General features: G+C 40.6%; 1 protein-coding gene across 1 annotated transcript in view; it reads right to left on the bottom strand.

Annotated features, from left to right (window-relative positions):
- The window catches only part of PLCH1 (phospholipase C eta 1), a 291,635-nt gene that overhangs the window by 5,805 nt on the left and 271,058 nt on the right, over window positions 1-14,772 (bottom strand). The window contains exons 16-21 of the mRNA XM_052637717.1: window positions 12,204-12,383; window positions 12,006-12,113; window positions 10,572-10,696; window positions 3,385-3,469; window positions 1,303-1,449; window positions 1,002-1,081 (exon numbers count right to left, since the gene is read on the bottom strand). Of these exons, the coding sequence (XP_052493677.1) occupies window positions 1,002-1,081; window positions 1,303-1,449; window positions 3,385-3,469; window positions 10,572-10,696; window positions 12,006-12,113; window positions 12,204-12,383 (725 nt within the window). The remainder of the gene's footprint in view (window positions 1-1,001; window positions 1,082-1,302; window positions 1,450-3,384; window positions 3,470-10,571; window positions 10,697-12,005; window positions 12,114-12,203; window positions 12,384-14,772) is intronic.

Below are 14,772 nucleotides of genomic sequence, written 5' to 3'. Positions count from 1 at the left end.
CTAGGACTGAACACAAGACATAAAACTTTACCACTCTTAGAAATTAGGATGCTCACCCCTCCCAACTGACGGATGTGAGAATAAACACACACTTCCTATTTCCAGGGCAAATTGGTGCATTCCCTACCAGTCAGATTGTAGTCTTTTTAATATTAATATTAGCTGACATTTCTGAGCATTTACTATGTGCCAGGCAGCTTCTTAAAGTATTTGTTTATGAAGTAGGTACAGATAAGGAAGCAGAAGCACAGAGAATGTATACACCTCTGGAGGAGGAGCCCCAGACTATGCTGACCTTCTGATAAAGAGCACTGGACACTCCTGGGCCCAAGCCCCTCCAAATCACACCTAGTCCTGAAAATTGTTCCAGTCACTAAATCCCCAGTGACTTGGCATTACCAGACGAGAACCTATTGATATGTAAACCTCAAGTGAGCTCCGCAGTGAAGAAACTGTCATTGGGAGAGAGCCAGAAGACACTGGTATGGTCTCTTTTAAGTTCAGTGGGTGGCTTTTAATTCATTCATGATTTTTAGGTTTCCAGTTAAATACATGACACTTGAATGAATGCATCCTGCCTAGAACTGGCTGGGATCACAGCCCAGTTAGTACAGGTAATTCAAACATCTGAGACTACATTTCCAACTGCAGCCAGCTGAGTCTTTTTTAAGGATTATAATAAAATTCAAACATGTAACTCCAGCTTTACTGTTTTAGTCAAATGACTGCCTGAAAGAGTAATAGTTTTCTCAGTTCTGTTAAGCCCAGCAAGGGCCACTGGGTGGAGGGGACATGTACACACCCCTAAACAGAGGAAGGAGCACATGAATGAGGACCTCAGGGCAGGAGAGCACATGGAGCATGGCGTGGGCTGGCCTTCCTAGAGTTTCCTGTCAAAAAATTTTGTTGAAGTTTACGTTCCTTTTATGCAATGAATTAAAAACTCTGTTAGGGACCATATTATTGTTGCATGTGACCTTAAGCCCTGTGATCATTCTCACCTTTCCATAGATTTCATTGATTGTTATGTGGACAAATATAGATGCTTCTGTCAGTCCTTCCAAGTAGACATGCCGGTAGCCTGATAAAAGAGAAGTAGTTACCTTTTAGTTGAACTCATGTTTGACTTTTCCATGGGTGAAATAGAATTAAATACCTGACTTGACAATAGTTATATTAACACTCACATTATCATATAACACATGCTTTATATATCATATATGCCATGTGTCATGTATATTGCATATCACATCTTCCAAAGAACAAGGAATGGTCTAGAGAGAAAAGTTCAGCCAGAATTACCAGGCACCAAGCTGCTGAAGGTCACAGTTCTTTGCCCAACAAAGTCTCGTCCAATTGGATCATGATCCCACACGAGGAACCGGACCAAAGCTATTTCTGGCATGTGTACTGTAAATGTCAGGGTTTCTTCCCATACAGGGTTAAATCCTGAGAGAAATAGGAAAAGACAAATTGAAAAAGCAAAAGGGGTTGGCTAAAAATGATTTAGCGGCAACATCTGCAAAGCAGACAGTGAAAATTGCTTGCAATGGTTATTAAACTGGTGAAGACAACAGAGCCACCCCAGGATGCCTTACTGAAATAAACCCTTGGAACTTACCCCCATTGCTAGAAAATAATTGGTAAGAAAATTGCCTGTAAATTATTACATCAATTCTAATAATCCTTGAAGCAAAACTGCATTGTAGAGAAGGCTCTTCTAGGCAATATTTAAAATGTTTCAGTAAGCTCAAAAAGTATCTATAGTAGTGAGCTAAGAATAATGTTTTAGCGAAAACAATAAAGAATGATTCCTCTCCCCCACCCCTACCTCACCCCAATAAAGTGGTGCTTCTCACCCACTAAAACGTTTGCTGTTATCATCACCAGCAAGCATTCTGTAAGGTTTCAGTGTTATTGTACAAATGTTGTTGTCACTGTTTAATTTTTCAGTTGTGTCCAACTCTTTCGTGACCCTGTAGACTGTAGCCCACAGGCTCCTCTGTCCATGGGATTTCCCAGACAAGAATACTGGAGTAGTTGCCATCTCCTTCTCCAGGGGATCTTCCCAACCCAGGGATTGAACCTGTGTCTCCTGCATTGCAGGCAGATTCTTTACTGCTAAGCCACCAAGGAAGACCCACTGTACATATACTATCCTATTTAATTCTTATGGCAATCCTCTAAGGGTGGTAGGGCAGAGGTTCTTTCCCTAATTAATGAAAAAATATATATTACTGACTTTCAAAAATATGTAACTCTTAAAAAAATATACAAGTACCCATGCTCATTTTTAACACAGGAAATATAATGCTCATGTTATAGTTGAGAAAACAGATATTCAGAGAAAATAATGTGCCTAAAGTCATACAACTAGTGACAAAGCCAAGTGAGATGAGGCACTGTTGACTCCCAGTGGCATCTCATGAAGCAAGACCTTAATACAAGAAAGATGATATATTTTCATAGGTACTGGAAATAAATAGGAAAAGCATATAATTTCACTCAAATTCTATAAGCCAAAAACATTTATTTCTTGGCAAAATTCTCTCAGATAAATTAATCAAATAGATAAAAAGTCAAGTACTCTATAAGTTTGTTTTTCTTTTCTAAAACTGAAAATTAGTGATATTAAACATATGTATCAAGGAGGAATCAACCACTTAACTCTAATGCCTTAAGGAAATAATTATGGACAATCATTGAGATGTCCCTCCTGAACAAGAGAAAACACACTTTTTGTTGATTTAGTGATGACATCTCAATTACTTCTGAGACTAAAAAAATTCATTGAGCACAGGTAGGAAAATGCAGTATGGGAACCTTACTTACTTTAAGCATGTTATTTCCTAAGTAACAAGTTTCTGCTACTCTGGAATGCTCAAATCCCTTTCTTTAAACTCCTCTGAAAGCCTGTCTCAGTTCAGTTTAGTCGCTCAGTCGTGTCCAACTCTTTGTGACCCCATGAATCGCAGCATCCCAGGCCTCCCTGTCCATCACCAACTCCCAGAGTTTACTCAAACTCATGTCCATCGAGTCGGTGATGCCATCCAGCCATCTCATCTTCTGTCACCCCCTTCTCCTCCTGTCCCCAATCCCTCCCAGCATCAGGGTCTTTCCAATGAGTCAGCTCTTCGCACGAGGTGGCCAAAGTATTGGAGTTTCAGCTTCAGCATCAGTCTCGCCAATGAACCTCTAGACTTTCTCTTTCTACCCCTTCTCTAGGTGGTCTTCCCAATGCAGGGATCGAACCCAGGTCTCCCACATTGCAGGCAGATTCCTTATCGTCTGAGCCACCAGGGAAGCCCCCACAGACACGTTTTTCCTTTTCGGTGCAAATTCTACCTCTAAAGCATCTTTATTAAAAGTGAACAGAGATCTTACCATTGTCATCCACCACACGAGTTTGATCTTTAGAACAATCTACCGGCAATCCAATAATTTCAACTTCAACAAAAGGATCAATGATCTATAAAAAGATTAAAAGCATTAGTTATTACCACTGATATATTTCTACACATATGTTAATTGAAGAATATTAGCCAAAAAGTCATATATCAACAGCAATCCACTTAGGTCCTTACTAAGAAAGAGAAATTGTATCAGGTGCAAGAGAGTCAGATATGAGGCATGAAAGAAAAAAGATTACATTGTTATTTACCAATATCTACTAATGCTACACAAACTTTATCCAGTGAATCTATGACTCTAGTTGAGGTTATGTACCAAACAAAAATGAGAGCTTCTGTCTATGCAAAAATGCTCAGAGCAGGTGAATTCATAATAGCCACACACTGGAAACAAACTAAATCTCCATGATGAGTTGGATGGATAAATGGTGGAAGATTCACTTAATAAAATTATACAACAATGAAAAGATAACAAAGTTCTCTACATAACCAAAATGTGGAACAAGTCATAAAAGGATATATATATATATTTACATATATAAGTGAAAAAGAACTAAAGAGCCTCTTGATGAAAGTGCAAGAGGAGAGTGAAAAAGTTGGCCTAAAGCTCAACATTCAGAAAACTAAGATCATGACATCCAGTCCCATCACTTCATGGTAAATAGATGGGGAAACAGTGGAAACAGTGGCTGACTTTATTTTGGGGGGCTCCAAAATCACTGCAGATGGTGATTGCAGACATGAAATTTAAAATGCTTACTCCTTGGAAGGAAAGTTATGATCAAACTAGACAGCACATTAAAAAGCAGAGACATTACTTTGTCAACAAAGGTCCATCTAGTCAAGGCTATGGTTTTTCCAGTAGTCATGTATGGATGTGAGAGTTGGATTATAAAGAAAGCTGAGCACCAAAGAATTGATGCTTTGAACTGTGGTGTTGGAGAAGACTCTTGAGAGGCCCTTGGACTGCAAGGAGATCCAACCAGTCCATCCTAAAGGAGATCAGTCCTGGGTGTTCATTGGAAGGACTGATGTTGAAGCTGAAATTCCAATATTTTGGCCACCTCATGCGAAGAGCTGACTCATTTGAAAAGACCTTAATGTTGGGAAAGACGGAGGGCAGAAGGAGAAGGTGATGACAGAGGATGAGATGGTTGGATGGCCTCACTGACTCAGTGAACATGGGTCTGCGTAGACTCCGATAGTTGGTGATGGACAGGGAGGCCTGGCGTGCTGTGGTTCATGGGGTCAGAAAGAGTCTTGACACGACTGTGTGACTGAATTGAACTGATGTATATTTAAGAGTCTATTTAGATATATGTCAGAGTCTATTTACATAATGTTTAAGCACAGACTAAATCAATCTATTGTGATTAGGCTGGTATTTGATGGAAGGAGCGGAGGCTTAGGAGTAGATATTGACTGGGAAGGTATATGGAAGTCTTCTGGGAGTGCTGGATATGTTCTATCTTGATCTGGGTACATAATAATTAATCAAGTTATCCACACTTGACTTGTGCAATTTAACATAGATAAATCAATTGAGTACTATGATGCAAAGTTTAAAGTATTTAAAAAGGTGAAAAATATGAGGGAATTCTCTTGTGGTCCAGTGGTTCCACTGCAGGGAACTAAGATCCCATAGGCCGGGTATGGCCAAAAAAACCTTTACCTCCCCCACATCCCTGTCCTCTGAGGGAGGAATCTTCCTTTGTTGGCCGTTTGTAAGCTCTCTTTTGTCATTCCAGTACTGGATAAGGAGCAATGAAGGAATAAAATCCTAAAGGACCCAGAAAGGAGGGAGTTACTAAGTCTGGGAAAATACTGTTTTAGGACTTTGGAGGTAAGATGAACACGGTTTGGGAAGGGGAGTGTCAAGGAATAGAAGATAGAGGTCTGATGGAAAAACACTTTGAGACAGGTGGATAGACATATTTTTGGTTTACTAAATATGTCAGCTAAAGTTTACACATCTTGAATTAATTCTTTGCAAACAGAAGTTGTTCCTTAGAATAGAACCATATGGTAAAACTGTACCCCTGGAGGTCTTGGATTTGGGGGCAGCTAATAAATATGACCATTCAAGTACTGCATTTTGGACTCTCTTGTTGACCATGATGGCTACTCCATTAGGAGACAGGGATCAAGACCATCCCCAAGAAAAAGAAATGCAGAAAAGCAAAATAGCTGTCTGAGGAGGCCTTACAAATAGCTGTGAAAAGAAGAGAAGCGAAAAGCAAAAGAGAAAAGGAAAGATATAGCATCTGAATGCAGAGTTCCAAAGAATAGCAAGAAGAGATAAGAAAGCCTTCCTCAGCAACCAATGCAAAGAAATAGAGGAAAACAACAGAATGGGGAAGACTAGAGATATCTTCAAGAACATTAGAGATACCAAGGGAACATTTCATGCAAAGATGGACTCAATAAAGGACAGAAATGGTATGGACTTAATAGAAGCAGAAGATATTAAGAAGTGGCAAGAATACACAGAAGACTGTACAAAAAAGATCTTCATGAGCCAGATAATCACGATGGTGTGATCACTCATCTAGAGCCAGACATCCTGGAATGTGAAGTCAAGTGGGCCTTAGGAAACATCACTACGAACAAAGCTAGTGGAGGTGATGGAATTCCAGTTGAGCTGTTTCAAATCCTGAAAGATGATGCTGTCAAAGTGCTGCACCCAATATGCCAGCAAATTTGGAAAACTCAGCAGTGGCCACAGGACTGGAAAAGGGCAGTTTTCATTCCAATCCCAAAGAAAGGCAATGCAAAAGAATGCTCAAACTACTGCACAATTGCACTCATCTCACACGCTAGTAATGCTCAAAGTTCTCCAAACCAGGCTTCAGCAATACGTGAACCATGAACTTCCAGATGTTCAAGCTGATTTTAGAAAAGGCAGAGGAACCAGAGATCAAATTGCCAACATCTGCTGGATCATCAAAAAAGCAAGAGAGTTCCAGAAAACCATCTACTTCTGCTTTATTGACTATGCCAAAGCCTTTGACTCTGTGGATCACAATAAACTGTGGAAAATTCTGAAAGAGATGGGAATACCAGACCACCTGACCTGCCTCTTGAGAAACCTATATGCAGGTCAGGAAGCAACAGTTAAAACTGGACATGGAACAACAGACTGGTTCCAAACAGGAAAAGGAATATGTCAAGGCTGTATATTGTCACCCTGCTTATTTAACTGCTATGCAGAATACATCATGAGAAATGTTGGACTGGATGAAGAACAAGCTGGAATCATGATTGCCGGGAGAAACATCAATAACCTCAGATATGCAAATGACACCACCCTTATGGCAGAAAGTGAAGAGGAACTAAAGAGCCTCTTGATGAAAGTGAAAGAGGAGAGTGAAAAAGTTAGCCTAAAGCTCAACATCCAGAAAAATAAGATCATGGCATCTGGTCCCATCAGTTCAGTTCAGTTCAGTTGCTCAGTCGTGTCCAACTCTTTGCAGCCCCATGAATCGCAGCATGCCAGGCCTGCCTGTCCATCACCAACTCCCAGAGTTTACTCAAACTCATGTCCATCAAGTCGGTGATGCCATCCAGCCATCTCATCCTCTGTTGTCCCCTTCTCCTCCTGCCCACAGTCCCTCCCAGCATCAGAGTCTTTTCCAATGAGTCAACTCTTCTCATGAGGTGGTCAAAGTACTGGAGTTTCAGCTTTAGCATCATTCCTTCCCAAAGAACACCCAGGACTGATCTCCTTTTGAATGGACTGGTTGGATATCTTTGCAGTCCAAGGGACTCTCAAGAGTCTTCGCCAACACCACAGTTCAAAAGCATCAATTCTTCGGCGCTCAGCTTTCTTCACAGTCCAACTCTCACATACATACATGACCACTGGAAAAGCCATAGCCTTGACTAGAGGGACCTTTGTTGGCAAAGTAATGTCTCTGCTTTTGAATATGCTATCTAGGTTGGTCATAACTTTCCTTCCAAGGGGTAAGTGTCTCTTAATTTCATGGCTGCAATCAGCATCTGCAGTGATTTTGGAGCCCCCAAAAATAAAGTCTGACACTGTTTCCACTGTTTCCCCATCTATTTCCCATGAAGTGATGGGACCAGTTGCCATTATCTAAGTTTTCTGAATGTTGACCTTTAAGGCCAAATTTTTCACTCTTCTCTTTCACTTTCATCAAGAGACTTTTTAGTTCCTCTTCACTTTCTGCCATAAAGGTTGTATCATCTGCCTGTCTGCGGTTATTGATATTTCTCCAGGCAATCTTGATTCGAGCTTGTGCTTCTTCCAGCCCAGCATTTCTCATGATGTATTCTGCATAAATAAGCAGGGTTCATGGCAAATAGATGGGCAAACAGTGGAAACAGCGTCAGACTTTATTTTGGGGGGCTCCAAAATCACTGCAGATGGTGACTCCAGCCATGAAATTGAAAGACACTTGCTCCTTGGAAGAAAAGCTATGACCAACATAGACAGCATATTAAAAAGCAGAGACATTACTTGCCAACAAAGGTCCATCTAGTCAAAGCAATGGTTTTTCCAATAGTCATGTATGGGTGTGAGAGTTGCACTGTGGTGTTGGAGAAGACTCTTGAGAGTCCCTTGGACTGCAAGGAGGTCAAACCAGTCCATACTAAAGGAAATCAGTCCTGAATATTCACTGGAAGGACTGATGCTGAAGCTGAAACTGCAGTATTTTGGCCACCTGATGCGAAAGACCTGATGGACATGAGTTGGAAAAGACCCTGATGGACATGAGTTTGAATAATCTCTGGAAGTTGGTGATGGACAGGGAAGCTTGGTATGCTGTAGTCCATGGGGTCGCCAAGAGTCAGACACGACTGAGTGACTGAACTGAACTAAATCATGAACAATCAGGTAAATCCAAACTGAGGGACATTATGGACACAACTGGCTTGGACATTTAAAAATATCAATATAATGACAACAAAACTGGAAAACTGTTCCACATTTTAAAAGACCAAAGAGAAATGACAACTAAAAGCAATGTGTGATTCTTATTTGGATTCTGAATCTAAAAAGAAAAATAATAAAAGAACAATTTTGGGACAATGGAGTAGAACTGAATACATATTATCTTAGATAAAATTATTGTACCAACAAACTCCTGGGTGTAAGATAGGGTCAATGATGTACTTTACAACACAGAAAATACAGCCAATATTTTGCAATAATTGTAAACGGAAAGTAATCTTTCAAAACTGTATTTTAAAATCTTAAAAAGATGGATAAAGTTGTTCTGAAGGTCTAAAAGAAACAAAAAATAAAATAGCAGAAAAATATATTATTGTGCCAATATCTAATGACATGAGTGTAATGACTGATTGCAGTTATATAGGATAACTTTGTTCTTTTTTAAAAATTAATTAATGAATTAATTTGGCTGTGCTGGGTATTCATTGCAGCATGCAGGATCTTTAGTTGTGGCATGTGGGATCCAGTTCCCTGACCAGGGGTTGAACCTGGACCCCTCCTATACTGAGAGCATGGAGTCTTAGCCACTCGACCACCAGGAAAGTCTCAATCTTCTTGTCTTTAAGAGAGAAATGCCTGGACTTCCCTGGAGATCCATTGGCTAAGATTCCTTGCATCCAATTCAAGGTTCCATCCTTGGGCAGGGAACTAGATCCCACATGCTGCAACTAAAGATCTCAAAGGTTATAACTAAGACCCGGAACAGCAAAATAAATATTAAAAATAAGTATATTTATTTATATTAAATTTTAAAAAGAGAGAGAAAAATGCTGATGTATTCAGGGGTTGGGGTCATGATGTTAACTTGCTCTCAAATAATTCTCCAAAGAAAAGCAAAGGTATACGTATGAGTGTGTGTGTGTGTGTGTGTGACACATATAATTAAACTTTGTTATGTTTGCTTTATGTCTCCCTTTCAAGTGCATAACTGTATATGTATATTTACCATATACTCATTTACAAATGAAAGGAAGATAGAGTGAAAGTAACAAAATTTAGTAAGTCAATTGGTGAATCTAGATGCTGAAGATACAGTGTTCATTCTGCTATTCCTGCAGTTTTTCTAAGGACTGAAATTTTTCAAAGCAAAAAGCTTAGGGGAAATATAGGAAGTGAGTCTTCCCTTCTGCAGACAACAAAGAAAAAAAGGGAAAGAAGAAGAAGTAAGGAGAAACTTTCTGATACTACCAACTTAACTATTCTTGCTGCTGAGAGAACAGAATGGAAGCGGGGAGACCAGTGAGCTGAGAACCTACTGCAGCAGAAATGCCAAGAGCTGATGGTGGCTGAGACGAGGCCAGAGCCATTACAGATGACAGGGAAGACACGGCCCCACCTGCAGCTCTACTTCCCAAGAGGCAGGACATGGAGCCATCTGCTAAAGGTGAGAAAGTGATGGGAATACACGTATGAGGAGAGAAGAGGTTGACACTATCTGCTGCGGGAAATGTGATGGAGAGCTGATCAGGAGGAGCTGGGACGGCACTGCAGAACTCAGCAGAGATTAGAGACAGAGTTGATGGTGGGACCACTCAGAGCTATGTGGTTTCCCCATTGACATTCAAGATCCAGAAAGGATAGTTTAATAGGTGGGAGTGGCAGATAGCCTGAAGTGATGGACAACTCCTGAGAGGAAGGACATGAGCAGAGGAGGGGCTGACTGACAGAGAGGAAACAGAGGCCAAGAAGGCCAAGAGCAGGTACAATGGGGATCATGGAATGACAGCTCTGGAAAGAGCGAAGGCTGTGGTCACAGAGGGAGACACTGTAAAATCATGCAACAGAAGTGCAGCAAGGGAAGAATGGTCTGTGACCAGGGAGCAGGTGGCCAATGTGTAGCAGACATGAGGGTCACAGCAGGTGAAAAATGCAGAGAGGGGAAGACATTCTCTTGTTCAATGTTTCTATTGATAACAAAATTGCTCCTTGCATCTCAATTTACCATTGCCTGTGTCCTTCTTGGATTGTGAATTGAATTGTATTGCACTCATGCCTCCAAAATAGATGATGAACTGCATTCCAGAAGGAACTGTGTGTACTCTGCCAGGAAGTCAGTTAATATATGAGAAGCTGAGGTCAGGGCTCATTTACAAACACACACACGCATACCTCCGCAGCACCCTCAGCTGAAATGTAAACACAATAAGATAATCACATAACTAACCACTTGGTCATACGTGGCTTACCTCTCCTCGGTCTCCAAACATGGAATCTGGAGGTTTGGGGAGTTGTTGTCCACTGATCACTTTCAGGATGAGCTGTTTTTTGGGGTTGGCAGGAAGTGGATCACCTGAGAAAGGGTTGAAAGTACCTAAGACAAATAGAGGTTAAAATCTAAGGTTGGTAGCATGGAAATTACACGTACATATTCACACATGCTGAAGAAGAGAATGGCAACCCACTCCAGTATTCTTGCCTGGAGAATACCCAGGGACAGAGGAACCTGGGATTTAAAGAATTAAATATACTGCATGGGTGGTTTAGTCACTCAGTCAGGTCTGACTCTTTGTAACCCCATGGACTGCAGCCTGCCAGGCTCCTCTGTCCATGGGGATTCTTCAGGCAAGAATACTGGAGTTGGTAGCCATGCCCTCCTCCAGGGGATCTTCCTGACCCAAGAATCGAACTGGGGTCTCCTGCTTTGCTGGCAGATTCCTTACCAGCTGAGCTACAGGGGAAGGCCAAACACCAGCCTACCAAGGAAGGCTACCGAATTATTAAACAGTGGTGACAAGAGTTATTTACATTCCAAGTTGATACAGCCACTATGGAAGACAGTATGGTGATTCTTTAAAAAACTAGGAATAAAATTACCATATGACCCAATACTGGGCATAAACACTGAAAAAACCATAACTGAAAAAGACACATGTATCCCAGTGTTCACTGCAGTACTATTTACAACAGCCAGGACATGGAAGCAACCTAGATGCCCATGGACAGATGAATGGGTAAAGAATATGTGGTACATATATACGGTGGAATATTACTCCAGCCATTAGAAAGGAATACATTTCAGTCAGTGCTAATGAGGTGGATGAACCTAGAGCCTGTTATACAGAGTAAAGTAAGTCAGAAAGAGAAAAACAAATATACTGTATATTAACACATATACATGGAATCTAGAAAGATGGTACTGATGAACCTATTTGTATGGCAGCAGTGGAGATGCAGACATAGAAAACAGACTTATGGACAGGGTAGAGGGGGCAGGAAGGAGAGGGTGGGACGAACAGAAACAGGATCATGGAAACATATGCACTAACATATGTAAAATGGGATAACCAACAGGAATTTGCTGTATAACTCAGGGAACACAAACCTGGGCTCTGTGACATCCTAGAGGGCTGGGATGAGGTGGGAGGTGGGAGGGAGGGGACATATATATACCTATGGCTGATCCATGTTGATGTATGGGTGGAAACCAACAAAATATTGCAATTAACCTTCGATTAAAAATAACTATTTTTTAAAAAGAGTTCTTTATTTACATTCCAATACTTAATTTTTCTCATTTTTAAAAATCATGTTGCAAAACACTGAGGCACTCTGCTTTCCCGAGTGCTCCTTCAGTAAATCTCTCTTGCTTTCAGAGATACGACTATGAATTTAACACACACCTTTGCACATCTGCTGGGGTTTGAGAACGTAGCCGCAGTTGCCGTTTGTCTTGAATTTGGCTCGATTTAACTGCATCATTCGCCCTTCAGACTGGTAGTTCAGTGCCACTGTGCAAGTTCAAAGTTTAAGAGAATTAGGTAACATAGCAGCCTAGACTCAGACCCACGGAGAACTGCTCCTCCCAGAGGTATACACACCTAGCTGGCAACCTGCGTTCCAGTAGGGCAGAGGGTTGAAGTTACTGGAATCGATGCGGTAGGCGGAGGGATAAATCCTCGTGAGCTGCTTTTGGTTATAAATCATGAACTGCTCTGATTTCTGCTGAACCACTTGATGTGCTCTTGTTTCACTAAAGGATAACACATTTCCTGTGGTTCCTAACGCGGGTTTTAACAAAGAAGACAGAAATGTGAGAACTGCAGCCAAAAAAAACACCACTCATGCAAGATCCTGAGTCCAATTACACCAATAATAAAAGGCAGAGGGAAAGAGCGAATTCAACCAGAAAAGGCTCAGCTCCCGAGCAAGAAAGATCTATAAAATCCCACTCCCAGGACTCTTTTACCATTTCAAATCAGAGCTTTGCATCTTGTTCAGATAACTGTCTATTTTTGAATCCCATATTCTCTCAAGAGCATTCTCTTATCTCCTTACTTCATGTTGATCTGGCTAGTAGGAAGAGGGTAGAGAGGGAACATTTTCTAGGTGCCTGATTCAAACAGAATAGCTTTGCCAGAGAGCAAGACACCTATGGATAAATAAAACTATCTATGCAACTCATTCCTGATAAAACGGAGACAATCATGGAAGGCATCATTTAGAAAGCACACGTGTGAAACACATTAAGTGACTGCATTTGAGGCTTAAGAAAATAAAGGGAAAAGAGTAATTCCAAAACAGGAAAATTGGGTTTTAAAGTTGATTTGAATAGAATCTTGAAGCCAGTCAAAACCTGTTTGGGAGAAAGGAATAATAATGGAAAAAGAATTCAAAAGAATATTATAAAGAATATCCACCTAGCCAAGTTTATAAATAATGGGAAAAAATGGGAGGTAAAAAAAAAAAAAAAACAGGAAGCCGATATTAAAGTTTCTGCTTGGAGCATCATCAGAAAGGGATAATCTAGGGCCAACGATGCTACAAGTTAGGGGGTCACGATGGAGTAAACCTCCAAATATTTAATATCCTACCCCTTTCTCCCAGTTCTGTCTTTTTGTGCCACACATCTAGAATGCCCCACCACTCCTACTTCTTCAGTAAATATCCATACCTCATCCCTAAAATGACCACCCAATCTCATCTGGACCTGTTGGAAGAGACCAGCCTAAACTTCCCCAGAGTCTCATTTTCATTCCAGTGTGTACTCTGAACCCAGACTGAAGGACATGGCCCATGAACCAGAGTTGAATTACTGTTTTACTGGACCTGAACTATATCCAGACTGTACAAATTAATTTGTGCACAGTCTCCCAGGGCCCCTGTGGTCCTCGGGGTTGTATAGTCTTAGATATTAAATACTGGCCAAATTGACTAGCAACTACATTCTAGAGTTGGGACTTGAAACAGTCATAAATACAAGTGAGAGGCAAAGAAATTAGAGAATTACAGTGTTTAATTTGATGATTTCCTGCATACAGACTCCTTATCATGTATATCTTATTGACATAACTTTTTAGCAAGGTTACATATCTCAAGCATACTAAAAATGATCATACTTGTAGGTGTTGATGAGGAATACTTTGAACATAATAAAAGAAAATATAGTCTTTGTGACAAACCACCTTCAGATGTAACAGGACTAAAATTAGTACACTCTTTTCTCTCTCTACATAAATTAGGCACACCACATCATCAGTAAGATGACCTTGCTAATTAGGAACATGTCAATTAGTATATTAATAGAGCTGAGTTGTTTTGCATTAGGATAAGCCATGCATTCATTGTCTATTACTTATTTTGTGGTATAGATACACACACACACAAGACAAAAATAGGTGATGTTCAAGAACTAAACAATCCTCAATATTATTTTCCATTAAGCTAATGGGATTATGATTTCCTGAGGCATGCAGTAGAAATTATATTTCTATGAACCAAATATACCTCTAACTCCATTAAAATACTCCCCAAGTTTATTTTCTAGCTGCAGGTAGTTATTGGCTTCCCTTGTAGCTCAGTCAGTAAAAAATCCGCCTGCAATGCAGGAGACTTGGGTTTGATTCCTGGGTTGGGAAGATTCCCTGGAGAAGGGAATGGCAACCCACTCCAGTATTCCTGCCTGGAGAATCCCATGGACAGAAGAGCCTAGCAGGCTACAGTCCACGGGGTCACAAAGAGTCAGACATGACTGAGCAACTACATCACCACTACCCGGCCGTTATTATAAAATATGACATTCAGGTATCACCTCATACTGGTCAGAATGGTCATCATCAAAAAGTCTACAAATAATCAATGCTGGAGACAGTGTGGAGAAAATGGAACCTTCTACACTATTGCTGGGAATGCAAATTGTAGCGCCACTATATTAAAAAGTGTGGAGATTCCTTAAAAAACTAAACAGAGAACTACCATATGATCCAGCAATCCCACTACTAGGCATATATTCAGATAACACAAAAACTCTAATTCAAAAAGACACATGCATCTTGATGTTCATAGCAGCACTATTTACAATAGCTAAGGCATGGGAGCAACTTAAATGTCCATCCACAGATGAATGGATAAAGAAGATGTGGTGTGTGTGTGTGTGTGTGTGTGTGTGTG

This window comes from Budorcas taxicolor, chromosome 1 (genome assembly GCF_023091745.1).
Source record: "Budorcas taxicolor isolate Tak-1 chromosome 1, Takin1.1, whole genome shotgun sequence".
Classification (NCBI taxonomy): domain Eukaryota; kingdom Metazoa; phylum Chordata; class Mammalia; order Artiodactyla; family Bovidae; genus Budorcas; species Budorcas taxicolor.
The sequence above is the reverse complement of the archived record's forward strand: the minus strand, read 5'-3'. Positions and strand labels throughout refer to the sequence as shown.